General features: G+C 43.6%; 1 protein-coding gene across 3 annotated transcripts in view; it reads right to left on the bottom strand.

Annotated features, from left to right (window-relative positions):
• Positions 1-18,050, bottom strand: part of RIN3 (Ras and Rab interactor 3) — an 84,522-nt gene that overhangs the window by 23,294 nt on the left and 43,178 nt on the right. For all 3 annotated transcript variants that reach the window (XM_040333379.1, XM_040333380.1, XM_040333378.1), the window contains exons 2-6: positions 17,527-17,704; positions 15,758-15,872; positions 10,556-10,628; positions 4,662-4,753; positions 1-1,229 (exon numbers count right to left, since the gene is read on the bottom strand). The exon at positions 1-1,229 is cut by the window's left edge and continues 814 nt beyond it. In XM_040333379.1, the coding sequence (XP_040189313.1) occupies positions 1-1,229; positions 4,662-4,753; positions 10,556-10,628; positions 15,758-15,872; positions 17,527-17,704 (1,687 nt within the window). The remainder of the gene's footprint in view (positions 1,230-4,661; positions 4,754-10,555; positions 10,629-15,757; positions 15,873-17,526; positions 17,705-18,050) is intronic.

The raw sequence follows: 18,050 nt of genomic DNA, 5'->3' as shown, positions 1-18,050 counted from the left end.
TGGTTTTACTGAAAAAACGTTGGGTGAAGTCTCTGGAACTTTACCAGAAGGTCTCCTTTTCGGGACAGCAGGTGGCAGGCGAACAGGAGTCTTAATTGGAGATGCTCCTGGATGCACATCATTTACTGGAACGTCTTTCTTCTCTTCTGAATTGATGATTCTCATATCTGCAGAAGGCTTCTCAACCATATGATCATCGATGATGGAAGAACCTGTGATGGCAGAAGACCCCTGGATGGCCGAAGACCCCTGGATGGCCGAAGACCCCTGGATGGCCGAAGACCCCTGGATGGCCGAAGACCCCTGGATGGCCGAAGACCCTTGGATGCCCGAAGACCCCTGGATGCCCGAAGACCCCTGGATGCCCGAAGACCCCTGGATGCCCGAAGACCCCTGGATGCCCGAAGACCCCTTAGAGTTGTCTGCCTGGTTTAAGTTTGGAGGAGCCGATGAGGAAAGGGACACATCCGTCTTACATTCAAGACTAGAAGATTCAGCTGGTGGAGAATCAACAGAAGTAGGAGGGCATTCAGGTTCTAAGAGTTTAGGTTCAGAAGATGACGGGTCACTAGAGCAACATAACGTGAGATGTTCCACTAAAGGAGCAACAGAAGAACAGGATGATGAAGCCAGAGACAGATCAGCTGGGGCGTCCAAAGCAGAATTCAGAGGAAGAGGTCCATCTGACTGTGCGTTAGTTGAAGAACATTGAGAAACTGTCTCATCTGAAGGAGCGTCACCAGAAGAAGGCAGTGGTGGCGTCTCGGTTTGAGAAGGGGAGATCAAACTTTGGTCAGAGAAACTTGAAGGCGTAGGGGAGGAAATCTCAGGAGAACTCAACGTTGGCGAGTGTGAATGTAGAAGTATATAATCTGGGGGAGGCGCAGAGGGAGGAAGAGACGGAAGGGGAGGCTTATGTAACGAAAGAGGCGGTGGTGGAGGAGGAGGAGGAGGTCTCCTGTAAACAACTTTGGGGAGCTGAACTTCGGCTTTTGCAACACAGTTTGTAAGGGGAAGTTTATCACAGGCCTGTGCGTTGCCACACTCCTCGATAAAAATAGGATTCACAAACCACAATCTGCCGCTTCCTGCCGTGAGCTCGATTTCACAGGCGCAGTCACTCGGTGCATCGGAGGCGTCTCCGCTCCGCAAACGGCCACAGGACGCCAATTTACCGGGATGAGGAATGAGCGTGCCTCTTTTGTCTCTTATGGAGGAGTCCCAGAATCCTGTACAAAAAAAAAAAATATATATATTATCTATTGAGATCACGGAGATTATTAAAATAGTTGCAAAACGTTAACTGAAACACATTTTTGTTTGCACCATGTATCAAAAAATTGCCATCTTGTTTTCCCTTTATTCATCTTTTGTTGCCGATCTCCTGCAGCCTCTTCATCTCTACATGCGCTCCAGTGATGGTTGCATGGCATTTTTCAGGGTGGGTTTCCTGATGGCGACAACCAGGGCCGCCATCAGGGGGGTATAGGCAGTACAGCTGTAAGGGGCCCGGATGGCAACCCCCCCCTTTTTATATATTTTTATTAAAGGGCCCAGAGGGCTACCCCCCCCCCTTTTATTTTATATATATATATATATATATATATATATATATATATATATATATATATATATATATATATATATATATATATATATATATATATATATATATATATATATATATATACACACACACACATACACACACACACACACATACATACATACCATACATACATTTATTTTTTTATTTGTAAGGGGCCCATATGTCCCCAGGGCAACCCCCCCCCCTTTTTTTCCAGCACCCAAAGTCTCAATTCGCAGCGGCAACACCCCCCCACTTCTCAATTTTCTCAAAAACTGCTGATCTACTGGGATTTTCACACACAACCATCTCCCCGGGTTTACAGAGAGTGGTGGGGAAAAAAGAGAAAATATCCAGTGAGCGGTGGTTGTGTAAAGGAAAATGTGTGAAGGAGGTCCAGAATATTATTATATACACACACACACACACATAAATGTATGTATTCCGAAATCTGAGCCTCAACAGCCGATCGTCAGCTGTAGACGCGCTTGCTCCCGATCATACACGCCGCGCAACAGGGCGGAGACTCATGTGATCTTCACAAGCGACAAGGGGCGGAGGACACGCCGCTCTATACTACACGCCGCAGCAAGAGCCGGAAAAAGGGGTGGAGCCTCATGTGATATTGAGCAGTGCTTTTACTTGCTGCCCCTTGGATGTATGTAGAGTAGCGTGTATAAACAAAAAACACTGCTCAATATCACATCTGATCCGCCCATTGCTGCCCCTTCCTGTTCTAGAAGCGGCGTGAAGAATAAAGCGGCGTCTACAGTTGCCGAACAGCTGTTAAAGCTCGGAGATTTCCGTTGGCTCGGATTGGGCCGCCAAGAGGGAACCATAGCGATAGGAGGAATCAGGCATCCATTCATAGCAGAAGAGGACAGGAGAAGACATTGAGGACTCGGAGGGAGCGTGGAGAACAGCGCTGACCCGAGACAGGTGGGTCAAGCTGGCCGGGGGGGGGGGGGCACACTGCCCCCAATTGATGGGGCACAGCGAGGCCGCAATTGATGTTTTTTTTTTCAGTTTGCGCCCCCCCAAAAATTTTGGAGCATCAGCCGCCACTGTTGTAGTCCAAATCAGCAAGGTAACCACCATGACTCCTTCCATAGATACAGTGCAATGAGTGAGCGTTGTCACCCTAGGCCAGGACATTTTTGTTCTTGGGTTTAGATATTCTCTAATGAAAGAATGTGCAAGAATCCTCTGATCCTGGGAATCGCTGGATTTTAATCTCACAGGCTGGGGCCTCCTAAACCACCTAACTGTACGGTCTCCTCTTATATTGCAAACTGCTCATCCTGTTGGTGGTATATAAATCCAGGAAGTCCCCATCATCCAACCTTCGACAATCATAATCATCCATCAATCATCATCTATTAAACCATCAGCCGCCATACATTCATTAACGTCTATTCAATCATCCATTATCACCCATCATCATCCATCAATCCATCAGATCTTCAATCCAGCCATCACTTATCTAGCCATTAATCCATCCAGCATCCAAATATCATCCACCCATCTTTAATTATCAATCAATCCATGAAACTTCATCAAGCTTCCCACATCCACCACCAAGCTTCCCACATCCACCACCAAGCTTCCCACACCCACCACCAAGCTTCCCACACCCACCACCAAGCTTCCCACACCCACCACCAAGCTTCCCACACCCACCACCAAGCTTCCCACATCCACCACCAAGCTTCCCACACCCACCACCAAGCTTCCCACACACCCACCACCAAGCTTCCCACACCCCCACCACCAAGCTTCCCACACCCACCACCAAGCTTCCCACACCCACCACCAAGCTTCCCACATCCACCACCAAGCTTCCCACACCCACCACCAAGCTTCCCACACACCCACCACCAAGCTTCCCACACCCACCACCAAGCTTCCCACACCCACCACCAAGCTTCCCACATCCACCACCAATCTTCCCACACCCACCACCAAGCTTCCCACATCCACCACCAAGCTTCCCACACCCACCACCAAGCTTCCCACACCCACCACCAAGCTTCCCACACACCCACCACCAAGCTTCCCACATCCACCACCAAGCTTCCCACATCCACCACCAAGCTTCCCACACCCACCACCAAGCTTCCCACATCCACCACCAAGCTTCCCACATCCACCACCAAGCTTCCCACACACCCACCACCAAGCTTCCCACAGCCACCACCAAGCTTCCCACATCCACCACCAAGCTTCCCACATCCACCACCAAGCTTCCCACATCCACCACCAATCCTCCCACATCCACCACCAATCCTCCCACACCCACCACCAAGCTTCCCACATCCACCACCAAGCTTCCCACATCCACCACCAAGCTTCCCACATCCACCACCAATCCTCCCACACCCACCACCAAGCTTCCCACACCCACCACCAAGCTTCCCACACCCACCACCAAGCTTCCCACACCCACCACCAAGCTTCCCACATCCACCACCAATCTTCCCACACACCCACCAATCTTCCCACACACCCACCAATCTTCACCAATTTGGGAAGTCAGGAAGGAATCCCCCTCCCTTCTTAAAACCAGGCTCGTCACAGTCATCCTTTGGGTTTCATTTGGGCTTCCAGTAAACCAACTATTGCACCGTGTGGTTCATAAATTAGTAGTCTGTTCACTTACAGATTGCCAGTTGATTAACATTCAGGGGCAGCACAGTGGTGCAGTGAGTAGCACTTTCGCCTAGCAGCAAAGGTTCGCTGGTTCGAATCCCAACCACGACACCATCTGCCTGGAGTTTGCATGTTCTCCCTGTGTCTGCGTGGGTTTCCTCCGGGTACTCTGGTTTCCTCCCACACTCCAAAGACATGCTGGTAGGTAAGTTGGATCTCGTCCAAATTGGCCCAGTATATATATATGTATATATGTGTGTATGACTGTGTGTCCCTAGCGTGTCATGATCCTACGGGGGAAAAAATGACCGCACCAGCCAAGCAGATACTGGCTGGAAAAAGCGCCCAGAGGCGATTCAGTTCGCATGCGTTGCGCTATACAAGTCATTCATTCAGTTGATTAACATTCACATTATGGGTTTACCTGAACCAAGGTTGGAAAGAGTTTCCAGGTCCTTCAAGGTTTGGGCTCTGGATATGATGTATGGAAGCCGCAGTGGAGACTGTAAAATATCTCTGAAAAAAAAAGAGAAACCCCTGAGACTTAGATTCACCAGTTGCATGTTGGCTCGGTTACGTCATGAATTAGGTAGAAAACATTCTACAAAAAAGTCTTCTGCAAAGTTCACACAATGAAAACAGGAAGTGTCAAAACGTGGCAAAGAAACATCAAAACCACAAGACTTCTACTGCAGAAGTCACAGATCTCACTATGGCCTAGCATGCATAGGTAGACGTGACCGAGTGCCTCTCCGAGAAGAAAGGAAGCAGCCTCAAAAGGTTATTTAGGGTGTGTGGATAGATATAGAGAGATAGATAGAATATATAAATCAACCAACAGACTTGCCAGTTATTTACGGTCTTTTCCTGCAAGGAAAGAATTGCCAAAAAGCAACAAGCTTGTCAGTAGATCAGTGTAAACAATCAGGGCACAGAATATTAGTGCAGCACCATCAGTTCAAGTTACGTTATATAGTTTAAGTAGGGATGGGCCCCATTTGTTAGAGTCAAATGCATGCTTAACGTGAACATCAGGTGTTTGCCGAATAGCGAACGTTATTGGACTTTCACAGCAAATCAGAGCACCGCGGAAAGCCCCATACTGCACTGGAAAAAAATAAATAAAATCGCAGCGCATCGACGTCTGAGGATTGGCCAAAGCATGCGTCTGACCTGCATGCTTTGGCCAATCACAGCACGCTCTGCTGTTAGAGCCATGACTGACCAAAGGCAGGGTTGCCTTTAGCCAATCATGGCTCAGGGGGCCAAGTCCATGCGCCACACTATATAAGGCTGGTCCGGAGGTCCCCAGTGGCTCCCATGACTCTGGACGGCAACCCCCCCTTTTTTTATTTATTTTTTATTAAAAAAATATATATATTTAATATATTTTTATTTTATTTTTTATCAAAAGGGCCAATTTATTATTATTAAAGGACTATATATATATATATATATTTTTTTTTTTATTAAAGGGCCCAGAGGTCCCGGATGGCAACCCCCTTTTTTTGTAAATATTTATATATATATATATATATATATATATATATATATATATATATATATACACACACACACACACACACACACACACACACACACACACACACACACACACACACACACACCACACACACACACACACACACACACACTATATCTATATAATTAAAGGGCCCAGAGGTCCCCAGGGCCCTTTTTTAAAAAGGGGGGGGGTTGCCCTTTTTTAAAAAAAAAAATAGCTTTTAGTTGGGGGAACCCTTTGCTTTTTTGGGCGTGGAGTTCCCCTTAAAATCCATACCCCGTATGGACTGGGGGGGAACCACACCAATTTTTTTCCTTGATTTCTATCTATATTGCCGGAAGTCAGCTATACATTACAGCAATTTTAAATTACAATTTTTTTTTCTTTCAAAATTTAATTTAATTTTGCTGCGGCACAGTAAACCACATCAGACAGAAGCGCCAAAAAGGAGGCGGTTTAGAGCCCCCCTAATATACGTTTCTTGGTTTGGGTTATTACTCCTTTAAATATATTGTTGCTCTGAAGTTGGAAGAGAGATGTTTCTATAGAGAAGATGGAAGACTTGGTTTAGTTTTGTCCTAACCGCAAATCTAACTGATGTGATAGCCTGTTTATGGTTATAAAAAAAAAAAAAAAACTGTCTGAACATAGACAGGCGAGAAATTCTATGAATAACTGTATGTCTATGGGGGAGGAGTTTGGCATGGTTTGGTAATATCCCATTGGTGGGCTACATCTTGAATGTATATTATAAAATATTCTGTACAAAGACCAATAAATCCAACAGTGTGTAGATCTAATCATCTGTGTTGGGTGACTTTTATATACATTGTTCCCTGTACAGAGTCTGGGTGTGGCGAACGGAGAAGCGCCGGCAGTAATAAGGGAATAATAATAATAATAATACATTTTCTAGGACCCAGAAGCATCCTATCATGCGCCACTGTACAGGCAGACTAAGGGGACCCCCCAGGCAAGATATTTAAAGAAATATTTAATTTTTATTGTTTCACTTTAACCGATTCTCGCCCACTGCACGTCCATCGTACATCGGTTTGAGCGGTGATATCTGAACGATACCTCATTCAAATATCTTCTTTTTTCAGCCAGTGACTCCCTACACCATAAGAATGACCATAGTGGCTGTTCAGCTGCTTGATTGTTCTTTACAGGTGGCGAGTGGCGAGGCTCCCCCCACCCCCCCTCCCATCACCCTCCAGTACTTCTACCGACTCACCCCTGCCATCGGTGAGTCTGAGAAGGGAACTGCTGGTGCCGGATGCTGACAAGAGATTTCCGGCGGACCAGATGGTCCCCAGAGTCTCCACGATCGTTCGAAGGCCGGTCGTGATGTTGTTATGATGTCACGCCCGGCCTCTCTGCATTCGAAAAAATGGTGCCGCCCCCGACTGGGAAGCCAAATTTATTACATTTTTGATATCGGGCTTCCCAGACTGGAGGCAAGATGTTGGGGACTTATTGACCCCATATCTCACTCTTATGCCTATTACAAGGGATGTTTACATCAACAGGGGTCCACCAACAGTGATTGGTATCGTCGGTGTATACGAGGATGTCCTAATGGTCAAATATCAGCCTTGTTTTAATGAGCAAATCAGATTTGGCTTTTACCCAATATATTAATAATTTAAAGCGGGAGTTCACCCATAAAACATTTTTTACCCTTAGATTGAGGCTCATTTTGTTTGGGGGAAATCGGCTAGTTGTTTTAAAATCGAAGCAGTACTTACCGTTGTAGAGAGCGATCTTCTCCGCCGCTTCCGGGTATGGTCTTCGGCACTGGGCGTTCCTTCTTGATTGACAGGCTTCCGACGGTCGCGGCTCTATACGGCGCCTGCGCACCGACGTTCGGCTACTTTCGGAAAATCGTGACGCGATAGATGCGACCGTCGGAAGCCTGTCAATCAAGAAGGAACGCCCAGTCCCGCAGCCCATACCCGGAAGCGGCGGAGAAGATCGCTCTCTACAACGGTAAGTACAGCTTCGATTTTAAAACAACTAGCCGATTCCCCTAGACAAAATGAGCATCAGTCTAAGGGTAAAAAAAATTTTGAGGGGGAACTACCGCTTTAAATCATTTTATATATTTATAATATAGGATAGATAGATAGATAGATAGATAGATAGATAGATAGATAGATAAAGATTCAGGATTTATATTGTTCATGACAACATTTAAAGCCCCCTCTTTCCCATCATACACTACATAAATGAAATGTTGTATATCTACAAAAATTATATCCATGCTACTCACCAATAAACAAATATCCCTTAATTAAAGGGTTGTATGCAAGGTTTAGGACAGTGCAACCTTTTTAGAAATGTAAAAGGTGCATAAAAAAATAAAAAAGTTAATCCATTTTATATAAAAGGAATAACATTCAACATGGAGAGAAAATAGCTGGGCGACATTCATTCTGTGCAAATGGGGCAGAAACGAAAGTACCTGCAGTTTTACAGGATGAATATAGCCCTGCAGATTCCATAAAAAAAGTTTTTTTTTTTTTTTTTTTTTTTGCAGAGGCCTATACCTCAGACCAGGAAGAGGGACATTTAAGGAGTAACAAGGAATAGAGGGATTTGGCTCCAATACAGGGACAGTCCCTCCAAATCAAGGACAGTCGGGAAGGCAAGTACCGTATTTATCGGGGTATTGCGCGCTCCGGCGTATAGCGCGCACCCCTAATGTGGACCCGCATTCCTGTAAAAAAAAAACAAAAAACATTTTAGTACTTACAGTTTTGGTGTCTTGCGCGGCGTCCATCGGCGGCCTCGTCGGGTCCGGCGTCCGTCTGCGGCTTCGGTGGTGTCCTCCTCGTCGGGTCCGGCGTCCTTCTGCGGTGTCCTCCCCGCTCGATCCCCGCGCTGACTTGGCTCCTCTCCCGGTCACGTCCTGTGCGTCCAGGACATGACCGCGAGAGGAGCCGAGCCTGCCCTACTATACCCGAGTGTACTGCGCTCGGTATATGCCAGCGCAGTGGTTCAAACTCGGCGCGGGTATCGGCGTATATATATCGCGCACCCACGATTTTGCCCTCATTTTCAGGGCAAAAAAGTGCGCGGTATACGCCGATAAATACGGTATATCTGTATCCTCATCTTAACAGACAGGCGATCCCATATACAGTCAGTAAAATAAGCATTGAACACATCACCATTTTTCTGGGTAAATCCATTTCTAAAGGTGCTTTTGACATATTACACATACACAATGTTCAGACGTTAGGTTGTCATACATTACAATATATATATACGGTATATTGTAATTTATGACAACCTAATTTCTGAACTTTATGTGTAATATGTCAAAAACACATTTAAAAATAGATTTCCCCAGAAATATGGGGACGTGCAATTTGCACTTGTACTGCTCCGGTCTGAGAGCTAGTCTACCAGTTGGGTCACAGTAGTTAAAAACAAGGAACTCCCTATATGGCTGAGATTTTATTTCAGCAGCTGTTGATTGCAGAAATATACCAAAAAAAACATAAGTTTGCGCAGGCTATTGCATTAGGCCGGTGTGCACCCCAAAGCTCAAACACATGTATGTATGTTATACATACACACTAATATATAGTAATGGACAGAGGGCCAGAATCTCTAAGATTGTGCGGCGGCGTAGCGCAAGCCATTTACACTACGCCGCAACTTACTGGAGCAGGTACTGTATTCCTCAAGCACTTGCTCTGTAGTTTGCGGCGGCGTAGTGTAAAAGGCCCGGCGTATCCCCGCGTAATTCAAAGGGGGGCGGCTTGTATTTAAATTAAGCGCGCCCCGTGCCGATCGAACTGCGCATGCGCCGCTGCTTAAAATAGCCCAGTGCGCAGTTCAGTTCTTGACGGAAAACGTCAATGACGCCGACGGGAAAAGACGACGCGGACCCGACTCCATACTTAACATGGCATACGGCGGACTGGCGTAAGGTTACCCCTCAGGGGTAACCTTACGCAAACGATGTAAGTGACGGCTACGCGACGCAAATTCGTTTGGGAATCGGCGTATCAGGCTCATTTGCATAAACAAATGAGACCTGAACGTAAACGCCACCTAGCGGCCGGCGGCGAATTACATTTAAGATCTGACAGTGTAAGCGACTTACACCTGTCGGATCTACAGCGAATCTATGCGAAAATGATTCTAGGAATCGCTCGCATAGATACGCGGGTCAAAAAACAGAGATACGACAGTGTTTCCTGAGATAAACCGTCGTAACTCTTCTGAGAATATGGCCCAGAGTCAGTAGGGCAGAGATGTGTCAGTAGTTTGGATTAATATTTTTTTATTTTTGCTCTTTTACAATTTAATTTTTTTTTTATTCATTTTACAATTTTTTTATTATAAATTTATTTAAATATTTTTTTTTACAATTTTTTTTTTTTTTTTTTTTTAGGAGCTTTGGTGAAATATCAAAGTCTAAACAGACCCCTGATGTGTCACTTTTGAGACAGAGAAAGGGGCAGGAGCGGAGGACAGAGATTCCCCAGTTTCTTTCTCTGCAGCCAAGCAGAAATCTGCCCAGCACAGGGTGATTCGGATGTGCCCAGGCACACCCTGGGCGCACGCCTATGCAAATAACCAATAAAAAGGGAGAATCTACAACTCTATATGTAATAAAATCGTGGAAACACGGTACAGCAAATAGGGAAGAATGTGAAGTCACAGAAAAAAATAAAAAAATCTAGCGTCACAACAACTCAACAGAAGGTTCTGTGGTCAGATATGAATCCTCATGTGACCGGTCATAGGACAGTTTTGGTTTGTGGACTACTTACCGGCTGACACAATAGAATCCTACAAGCTTAAATATATCTTCGAAGATGAGGAAGGAGCCCTCCAAATACATCACTGCGGGGAAAAGGAAAGAAAGACAGAAAATGTATGAATTTCAGGAATGTAAAAATAAATTTAAATATTATACTTAAAGCGGAGGTTCACCCGCACATGACACTATTTCCCCATAGATGGATGCTCGTTTTGTCTAGGGGAATCGGCTATTTGTTTTAAAATATGATCCGTACTTACCGTTTACGAGATGCATCTTCTCCGCCGCTTCCGGGTATGGGCTGCGGGACTGGGCGTTCCTATTTTGATTGACAGTCTTCCGACGGTCGCATCCATCGCATCGCGATTTTGCGAAAGAAGCCGAACGTCGGTGCGCAGGCGCAGTATAGAGCCGCACCGACGTTCGGCTTCTTTCGGCTACGAGTGACGCGATGGATGCGACCGTCGGAAGCCTCTCGGAAGACTGTCAATCAAGAAGGAACGCCCGCTCCCGAAGACCCATACCCGGAAGCGACGGAGAGGATGCATCTCATAAACGGTAAGTACGGCTCATATTTTAAAACAACTAGCCGATTCCCCTAGACAAAACGAGCATGAATCGAAGGGGAAAAGATAAAAAAATATATAATTGGGTGAACTCCCGCTTTAAAGCGGAGGTTCACCCTAATAACATGTATATCTGACCAACTCCCTTATATTCGTAACAAGTACTGTCCGCAATTAGTTATTTTTTTTATGCTGTACGCAACACACACATACATACACACACACACACACACACACACACTTAAAGATAAGTAAACCAACAATGCACTAGCTTAAAAAAGGAACCTATTTAGAAAATAAAAAAACAAAAATTAACCTTTACAACCCCTTTAAGCTGTAAAAACCAACAGATGTTGTAACCCCTCACCACACCATCCAAAAAAATAAAAAAAATAGCAGTTTGTTACTTATGATTGCAAGCTCCAATGAGCAAGACCCTCTGACTCCTCCTGTATTGTAATTGTACAATCTTCCCTGATGTTGTAAAGCGCTGCACAAACTTTTAGCGCTATATAAATCTTGAATAATAATAATAATAATAAGTTGACCATGGGGGACTAAACTATTTACAGACAACCATTTAGCAGCAAAAAAAAACTCTGCAATTTTGCAAGACAAAATGCAACACTCATGACAGTTTTCTAGCGAACACAGTTCACTAGAAAACAAAGTCATTGTGAAAGAGATTTTCTCTAGAGATCATCACAGGCGTTTCCCAAATGAACACAATTTCCTGATGTCTGCGCGCACCTTTGTAGACCAGTTGGTGGTGCTCTAACCTGGGCACATCTAAGAGGCTCACTATGGAGCGGAAGATATTAAAAAAGGTCCCCGTTCTAACCTACGGTATATATTTATAGTAAAAAGGGGAATTCCAGTTTACGTCCAGGGGCGGACTGACAACTTATGGGGCCCTCGGGCAATAGGAGATTATGGGGCCCCCCAGGTAATAAATGATGGGGCCACACAGTACTGTAAACACACACACACACACAAATACATACAGTATACAAACACAGACACACAATACACACACACACACACACACACACACACAGAATACATACACACAGACACGCAGTATACAGACACGCAGTATACAGACACACAGAATACAGACACACAGAATACAGACACACACACACACACACACACACACACACAGAATACATACACACAGAATACACATACAGACACGCAGTATACATACACACAGAATACATACACACAGACACGCAGTATACAGACACACAGAATACATACACACACACACACACACACGCAGTATACATACACACAGAATACATACACACACACGCACGCAGTATACATACACACAGAATACATACACACACAGAATACATACACACAGACACGCAGTATACAGACACACAGAATACATACACACACACACACACATACACACAGAATACATACACACACACACGCACGCAGTATACATACACACAGAATACACATACAGACACGCAGTATACATACACACAGAATACATACACACAGAATACACATACACACAGAATACATACACACACAGAATACATACACACACAGAATACATACACACACACTGAGAAGGTACTAAGAAGGCGTGGCAGCTATAATCTTGGGATTTTTAGACCAAAAGGATGTCGACAGGGCAGATCCTGACCTCCCTTGGAAGCAAGGGGTGCCGACTTCTTACCTCTTCTCCCATGTAGCCAGCGAGTTGAGAAGCGGGGTGAGGGGGCGAAAATGACTTCTCACCAGGCGTGGGCCTCTAGTAATTTGGGGGGCCCTTCGCAGCTTTGCGGGGCCCTAAGCGGCTTGCATAGTGAGCCTATAGGGCGGATCGGCCCTGGATGTCGGGAAAGGAACATTTCAAGGACAGATGTGAAAAAAAACAAAAAAACAAAGAAGAAGGATTTTTACATACTGTCCCTGGTTTTAACGAGGCTGGCAACCCTGATGGGGCCCCCTAGTGGCATGGGGTCCTCGGGCAGTGTCAGATTCCCCCAAATGGTCAGTCCGCCCCTGTTTACGTCACACTATTTTTAAAATGAGCAATGCAAAAAAAAGTGCCAGGACTACCACAATTTAAAGAAGAACCCTGGCTGAAAGTACATAGCCACTTATGCTGCACCCCTCATTCCCCAAACTATTTAATTAGGTGCTACAGAAGTTAACACACAATTTAAAACCATTGAAATTATATATATATATTATATATATATATATATATATATATATATATATATATATATATATATATATATATATATATATATATATATATATATATATATATATATATATATATAAAGGACCCTGCCCCTTTTTGCGATTCCACACTGCGTCGCTTTAACCGACAATTGCGCGGTCGTGCGATGTGGCTCCCAAACAAAATTGGCGTCCTTTTTCCCCCCCACAAATAGAGCTTTCTTTTGGTGGTATTTGATCACCTCTGCGGTTTTTACTTTTTGCGCTATAAACAAAAAGAGCGACAATATATATATATATATATATATAAATAATCCTCAGTTTAGGCCGATACATATTCTTCTAAATATTTTTGGTAAAAAAAAAAAAAACGCAATAAGCGTTTTACTGGTTTGCGCAAAAGTTATAGCGTTTACAAAATAGGGGATAGTTTTATGGCATTTTAATAATTTTTTTTTTTTACTAGTTATGGCGGCGACCAGCGATTTTTTTCATGACTGCAACATTATGGCGGACACATCGGACACTTTTGACACATTTTTGAGACCATTGGCATTTTCACAGCGAAAAAATTATTACTGTGAAAAGGACAATGGCAGTGAAGGGGGTTAACCATTAGGGGGCGCTAAGGGTTTAAGTGTGCCCTAAGGGAGTGATTCTTACTGTAGGGGGGGCATGGCTGTAGGTGTGACGTCACTGATCGTTGTTCCCTATATCAGGGAACAGACGATCAGCGTCACTGCCACACAGAAGAAGGTGTGTTTACACTCACACACACACACACCTCTCCCCGTTCTTCTGCTCCCGTGACCCGATTGCGGGACACCGGCGGCGATCGAGTGCGCGGGTCCCGGAGCTTCGGACCCACGGCTGGGCTCCTAAAGGCCAGGTACGTGCTTGTGCCCAGCCGTGCCCTTCTGCCGACGTATATCTGCGTTAAGCGCTCCTTACGTGGTTAATACCATTTTAGTCGACTAAAACAATTGAGATGACTAAAATACGACTAAAACGCCATTTTAGTCAAAAGACCAAAACTAAAAAGCAATTGGACATCAAAATGAACACTGGTCTGTAGTGCATGTTTATACCTCAATACCATAAATAACATATTCGATTTTTCACTCCAGCAATATATAAGAGGTTTGGAATTGTAGAGAAATGCATTACAATTTAACTACACCCATTAGATTTTAGATGACTAAAATGAGTTTTAGTCGACTAAAACTAAAAACAATTCCAGAAAACTATAATAGAACCAAAACTAAAATGCCATTTTTAGTCCCAAGACTAATGCTGCATACACACGACCGTTATTCATGTCATGAAAAAAGAAGAAAACGTTTTTTTTCTACGTGATTTGTCGCGATTCCTCTCAAGCCTGCCTTGCATACACACGGTCGTGAAAAAAAAAAATGCTCGAGCAAAGCGTGGCGACGTACGACAACACATTTTAGATTTGAGCAGCATTTTGTTTTTCACTGGTCACTTTTAATTTTCACTGTTGGCTAGCGCTTTAGTCACCCACTTGTCTATTCCACTATAAAGGGGAAGTTCCATTCGAACGGTGCCACCCTTTGGACTGCTTGTGCCAATTTCCCTGTCTCATAACTTGCTTCTGAGCATGCGCGTTCCCCACCCCCCCTCCGTTAAAGCCTTCACACACACGACCATTTTTCAGGACGTGAAAAAAGGACGACATGAAAAACTAGAGCAGGTTCTAAAAAAAAAAAAAAGAAAAAGAAAGAAGAAAAAGAAGGAAGAAAAAGAAGGAAAGAAGAAAAGGAAAGAAGGAAAGAAGAAAAGACGGAAAGAAGGAAAGAAGGAAAGAAGGAAAGAAGGAAAGAAGGAAAGAAGGAAAGAAGAAAAGACGGAAAGAAGGAAAGAAGGAAGAAGGAAAGAAAGAAAGAAAGAAAGAAAGAAAGAAAGAAAGAATCGGCCATTTTTCTCATCGAGAAAAATGCTCTGGAGCGCACACATGACCATTTTCACGACCAATTAAAAAAAAATTGCATTTTCTCGCCATGAAAACCGGTCTTGTGTACGCGGCATAAGACTAAAATGAAATTGAAATTTGCTGCCAAAATTAACACGGACAGCTGTAAATTCCTTAGCTGAACTGGGGGAAAATGGACAGAAGAGGGAGCTAGAGAGCAGCAGGATCAACCAGGTTTTTTGCAGAATGCAGAAAACGAATCTCATGGTGACGGAGTATGAATAGCATTTATTGATCAATTTTTATGATGTGGGGTTAGTGACACTTTAAGTGCATGTAAAAATAGAGGAAAAAAATAAAAAATAAAAATATGGGCAAGCAATGCTATGCAGGATGTGAGCGCAGCCTACATTATAATCCCACAATGCATTGCACCTTCTTGTTGGCTTTCCATGCACACGTCCGTACAATAGAAGGGGCCCTGGAGGTCACCTACTTGTTTTCTCTTCCCGGATGTTGTAACGAAGGACATCGGCGGGGTTCTTGTGATCGGAGAAGTGGACCCAGAGGACCATACACTTGGCTTCCACATCGCGGGTGACGAGGAAGACCTGGAAGACATGGATTGCGTCAGACACAGACTTATTCTGTCATTTGTTGTTTACATGTAAAAACCTATTTTTCTTGCTAGAAAATTACTTTGAACCCTCATACATCATGACTTTTTTTTTTCTGCAGCAGAGACCCTAGAGAATAAAATGGTCGTTTTTTTTGCACAGCAGATCGTTTTTCAAACACAATTGTTTTGGAAACAAAAAAACAAAAAACACCCCACACTTTAAACCCAGGGCTTTTTTTCCAGGGGGAACTCAGTTCCACCACCTTTGGCTCAGACCCTTTGGTGCCTGCTCACCACAAACACTTGTAAACACAGAAGTCCGGTTTCTGTATTTACAAGTGACAGCTCTGCGTGTAACCCCCCCTGAACTCTGCACTCTGTATGTAATGCAATCCTGGTATTTAATGCCCCTTTAAGACCCTTCTACTGTTTTTGAAATCTGAACGGGGTCGTGGTTGAGTTCCTGCACCTATTTTCTGAGAAAAAAAAAGCTCTGTTTAAACCACTTGCCTACCGTGCACTTGCACCCCCTTCCTGCCCAAGCCATTTTTTCAGCGCTGTCGCACTTTGAATGAGAATTGCGCGGTCATGCAACACTGTACCCAAACAAATAGAGCTTTCTTTTGGTAGCATTTAATCACAGCTGTGTTTTTTTTTTTTTTTTTTTTTAATAAAGTTAGGCAGCACTGATGGGAGACATTGATTGACAGTGACACGAGAAAGAGAAATATAAAACCCCAGCAGTGATTAATAAATACCACCAAAACGAAAGCTCTATTAGTGTTAAAAAATAATAATAATTTATTTTATATATTTTTTTTTTTAAACACAAATTGAGTATATTATATATATATAAAAATTATTTTAATTATGAATATATAAAAATTATTTTAATTATGAATATATAAAAATTATTTTAATTATGAATATATATACATATATATATATATATATATATATATATATATAAAAATTATTTTAATTATATATATATAAAAATTATTATATATATATATATATATAAAAAAAATAATCACACACACCATAATTTATTATATATATATATATATATATATATATATATATATATATATATATATATATATATATATATATATATATATATATATATATATATATATATATATATATATAGTAAGCCTGGGCATAAAGGGGGTGAACGTGCCCAGCATAGGCATATGCAGGGGGGGGGGGGGTGCCTGGGCAAACACTAATCACTCTGTGCAGTGCTTACTCCTCCTACTGCTGGGCTCCCCCCCCATGTTGCCCTTCACGCAGTGCTGCTGGCTTCCCTCCTCTTCCCTCGGCTGCTGTGGGGGATGTTTCGGGATGCAGGAAAGGGCTAGTCAAATATGCAATTTACCAGCCCCTTCCTTTTCTAAATCAACACACTCACTGAGTTCATTCATAACTGAAGCATAGTAAAACGTGTTCACTATGCTTCAGTTTGTGAATGAACAGGAAGTCACTCCCATTCATTCCCTGTCCAGTGCAGCTGAGGCTGCAGAGAAAGGTGTGTGTGTTTGAGATTTGGGGGGGTGCACTCCCTAATGTAATAGGCTGCACACACCTATGGTGCCCAGTAAGAAAGTGGTTAAGGAAGCCAAGAGATCACATCCACCTACCCCGGGTGCCTCTTCAGCGAGTATGGACGCCGCTTGCTTCGGGCTCATGCACAGCTGCAGCCACACCGGGCAGGTTTTAATGAGTCGGTCCAAAATGCTGAGGCCGGATGATGGCGGGCGGCCGTTCGGCACCGGATTGGAGCAACGCGGAACCTCGGGGACTCCGACATCTGTGGAGCTGAAAGAATGCGAGAATTAATAAAAAAAAGAATCAGACTTCATTTCCAAACAGATTACAATTCCCACCCAGGGGAGCCTAGCGGATTAAAATATTCACTAAAGTGTGCCAGAACATTCCCTTCATACAAATTCCAGGCAGCAAGTGAAATCAGTTCATGTTATCCATCAGAAGGTCTATATAAAAGCAGAACAGCAAAAAAATAAGATAAAAGGGGGGGGGGGGAGGGGGAGATAAAATCAATAGCACATTAAAAAAAAAAAAAAAAAAAAAAAAAGGTAAAATAACCAGAGATAGCGCTGCAATATTCAGCTTCAATCTAGAGATTTACCCTGCAGTACCTGTT

This window comes from Rana temporaria, chromosome 13, assembly GCF_905171775.1.
Source record: "Rana temporaria chromosome 13, aRanTem1.1, whole genome shotgun sequence".
Lineage (NCBI taxonomy): Eukaryota > Metazoa > Chordata > Amphibia > Anura > Ranidae > Rana > Rana temporaria.
Note: the sequence above shows the minus strand (reverse complement) of the source record. Positions and strands in the feature narration are given on the sequence as shown.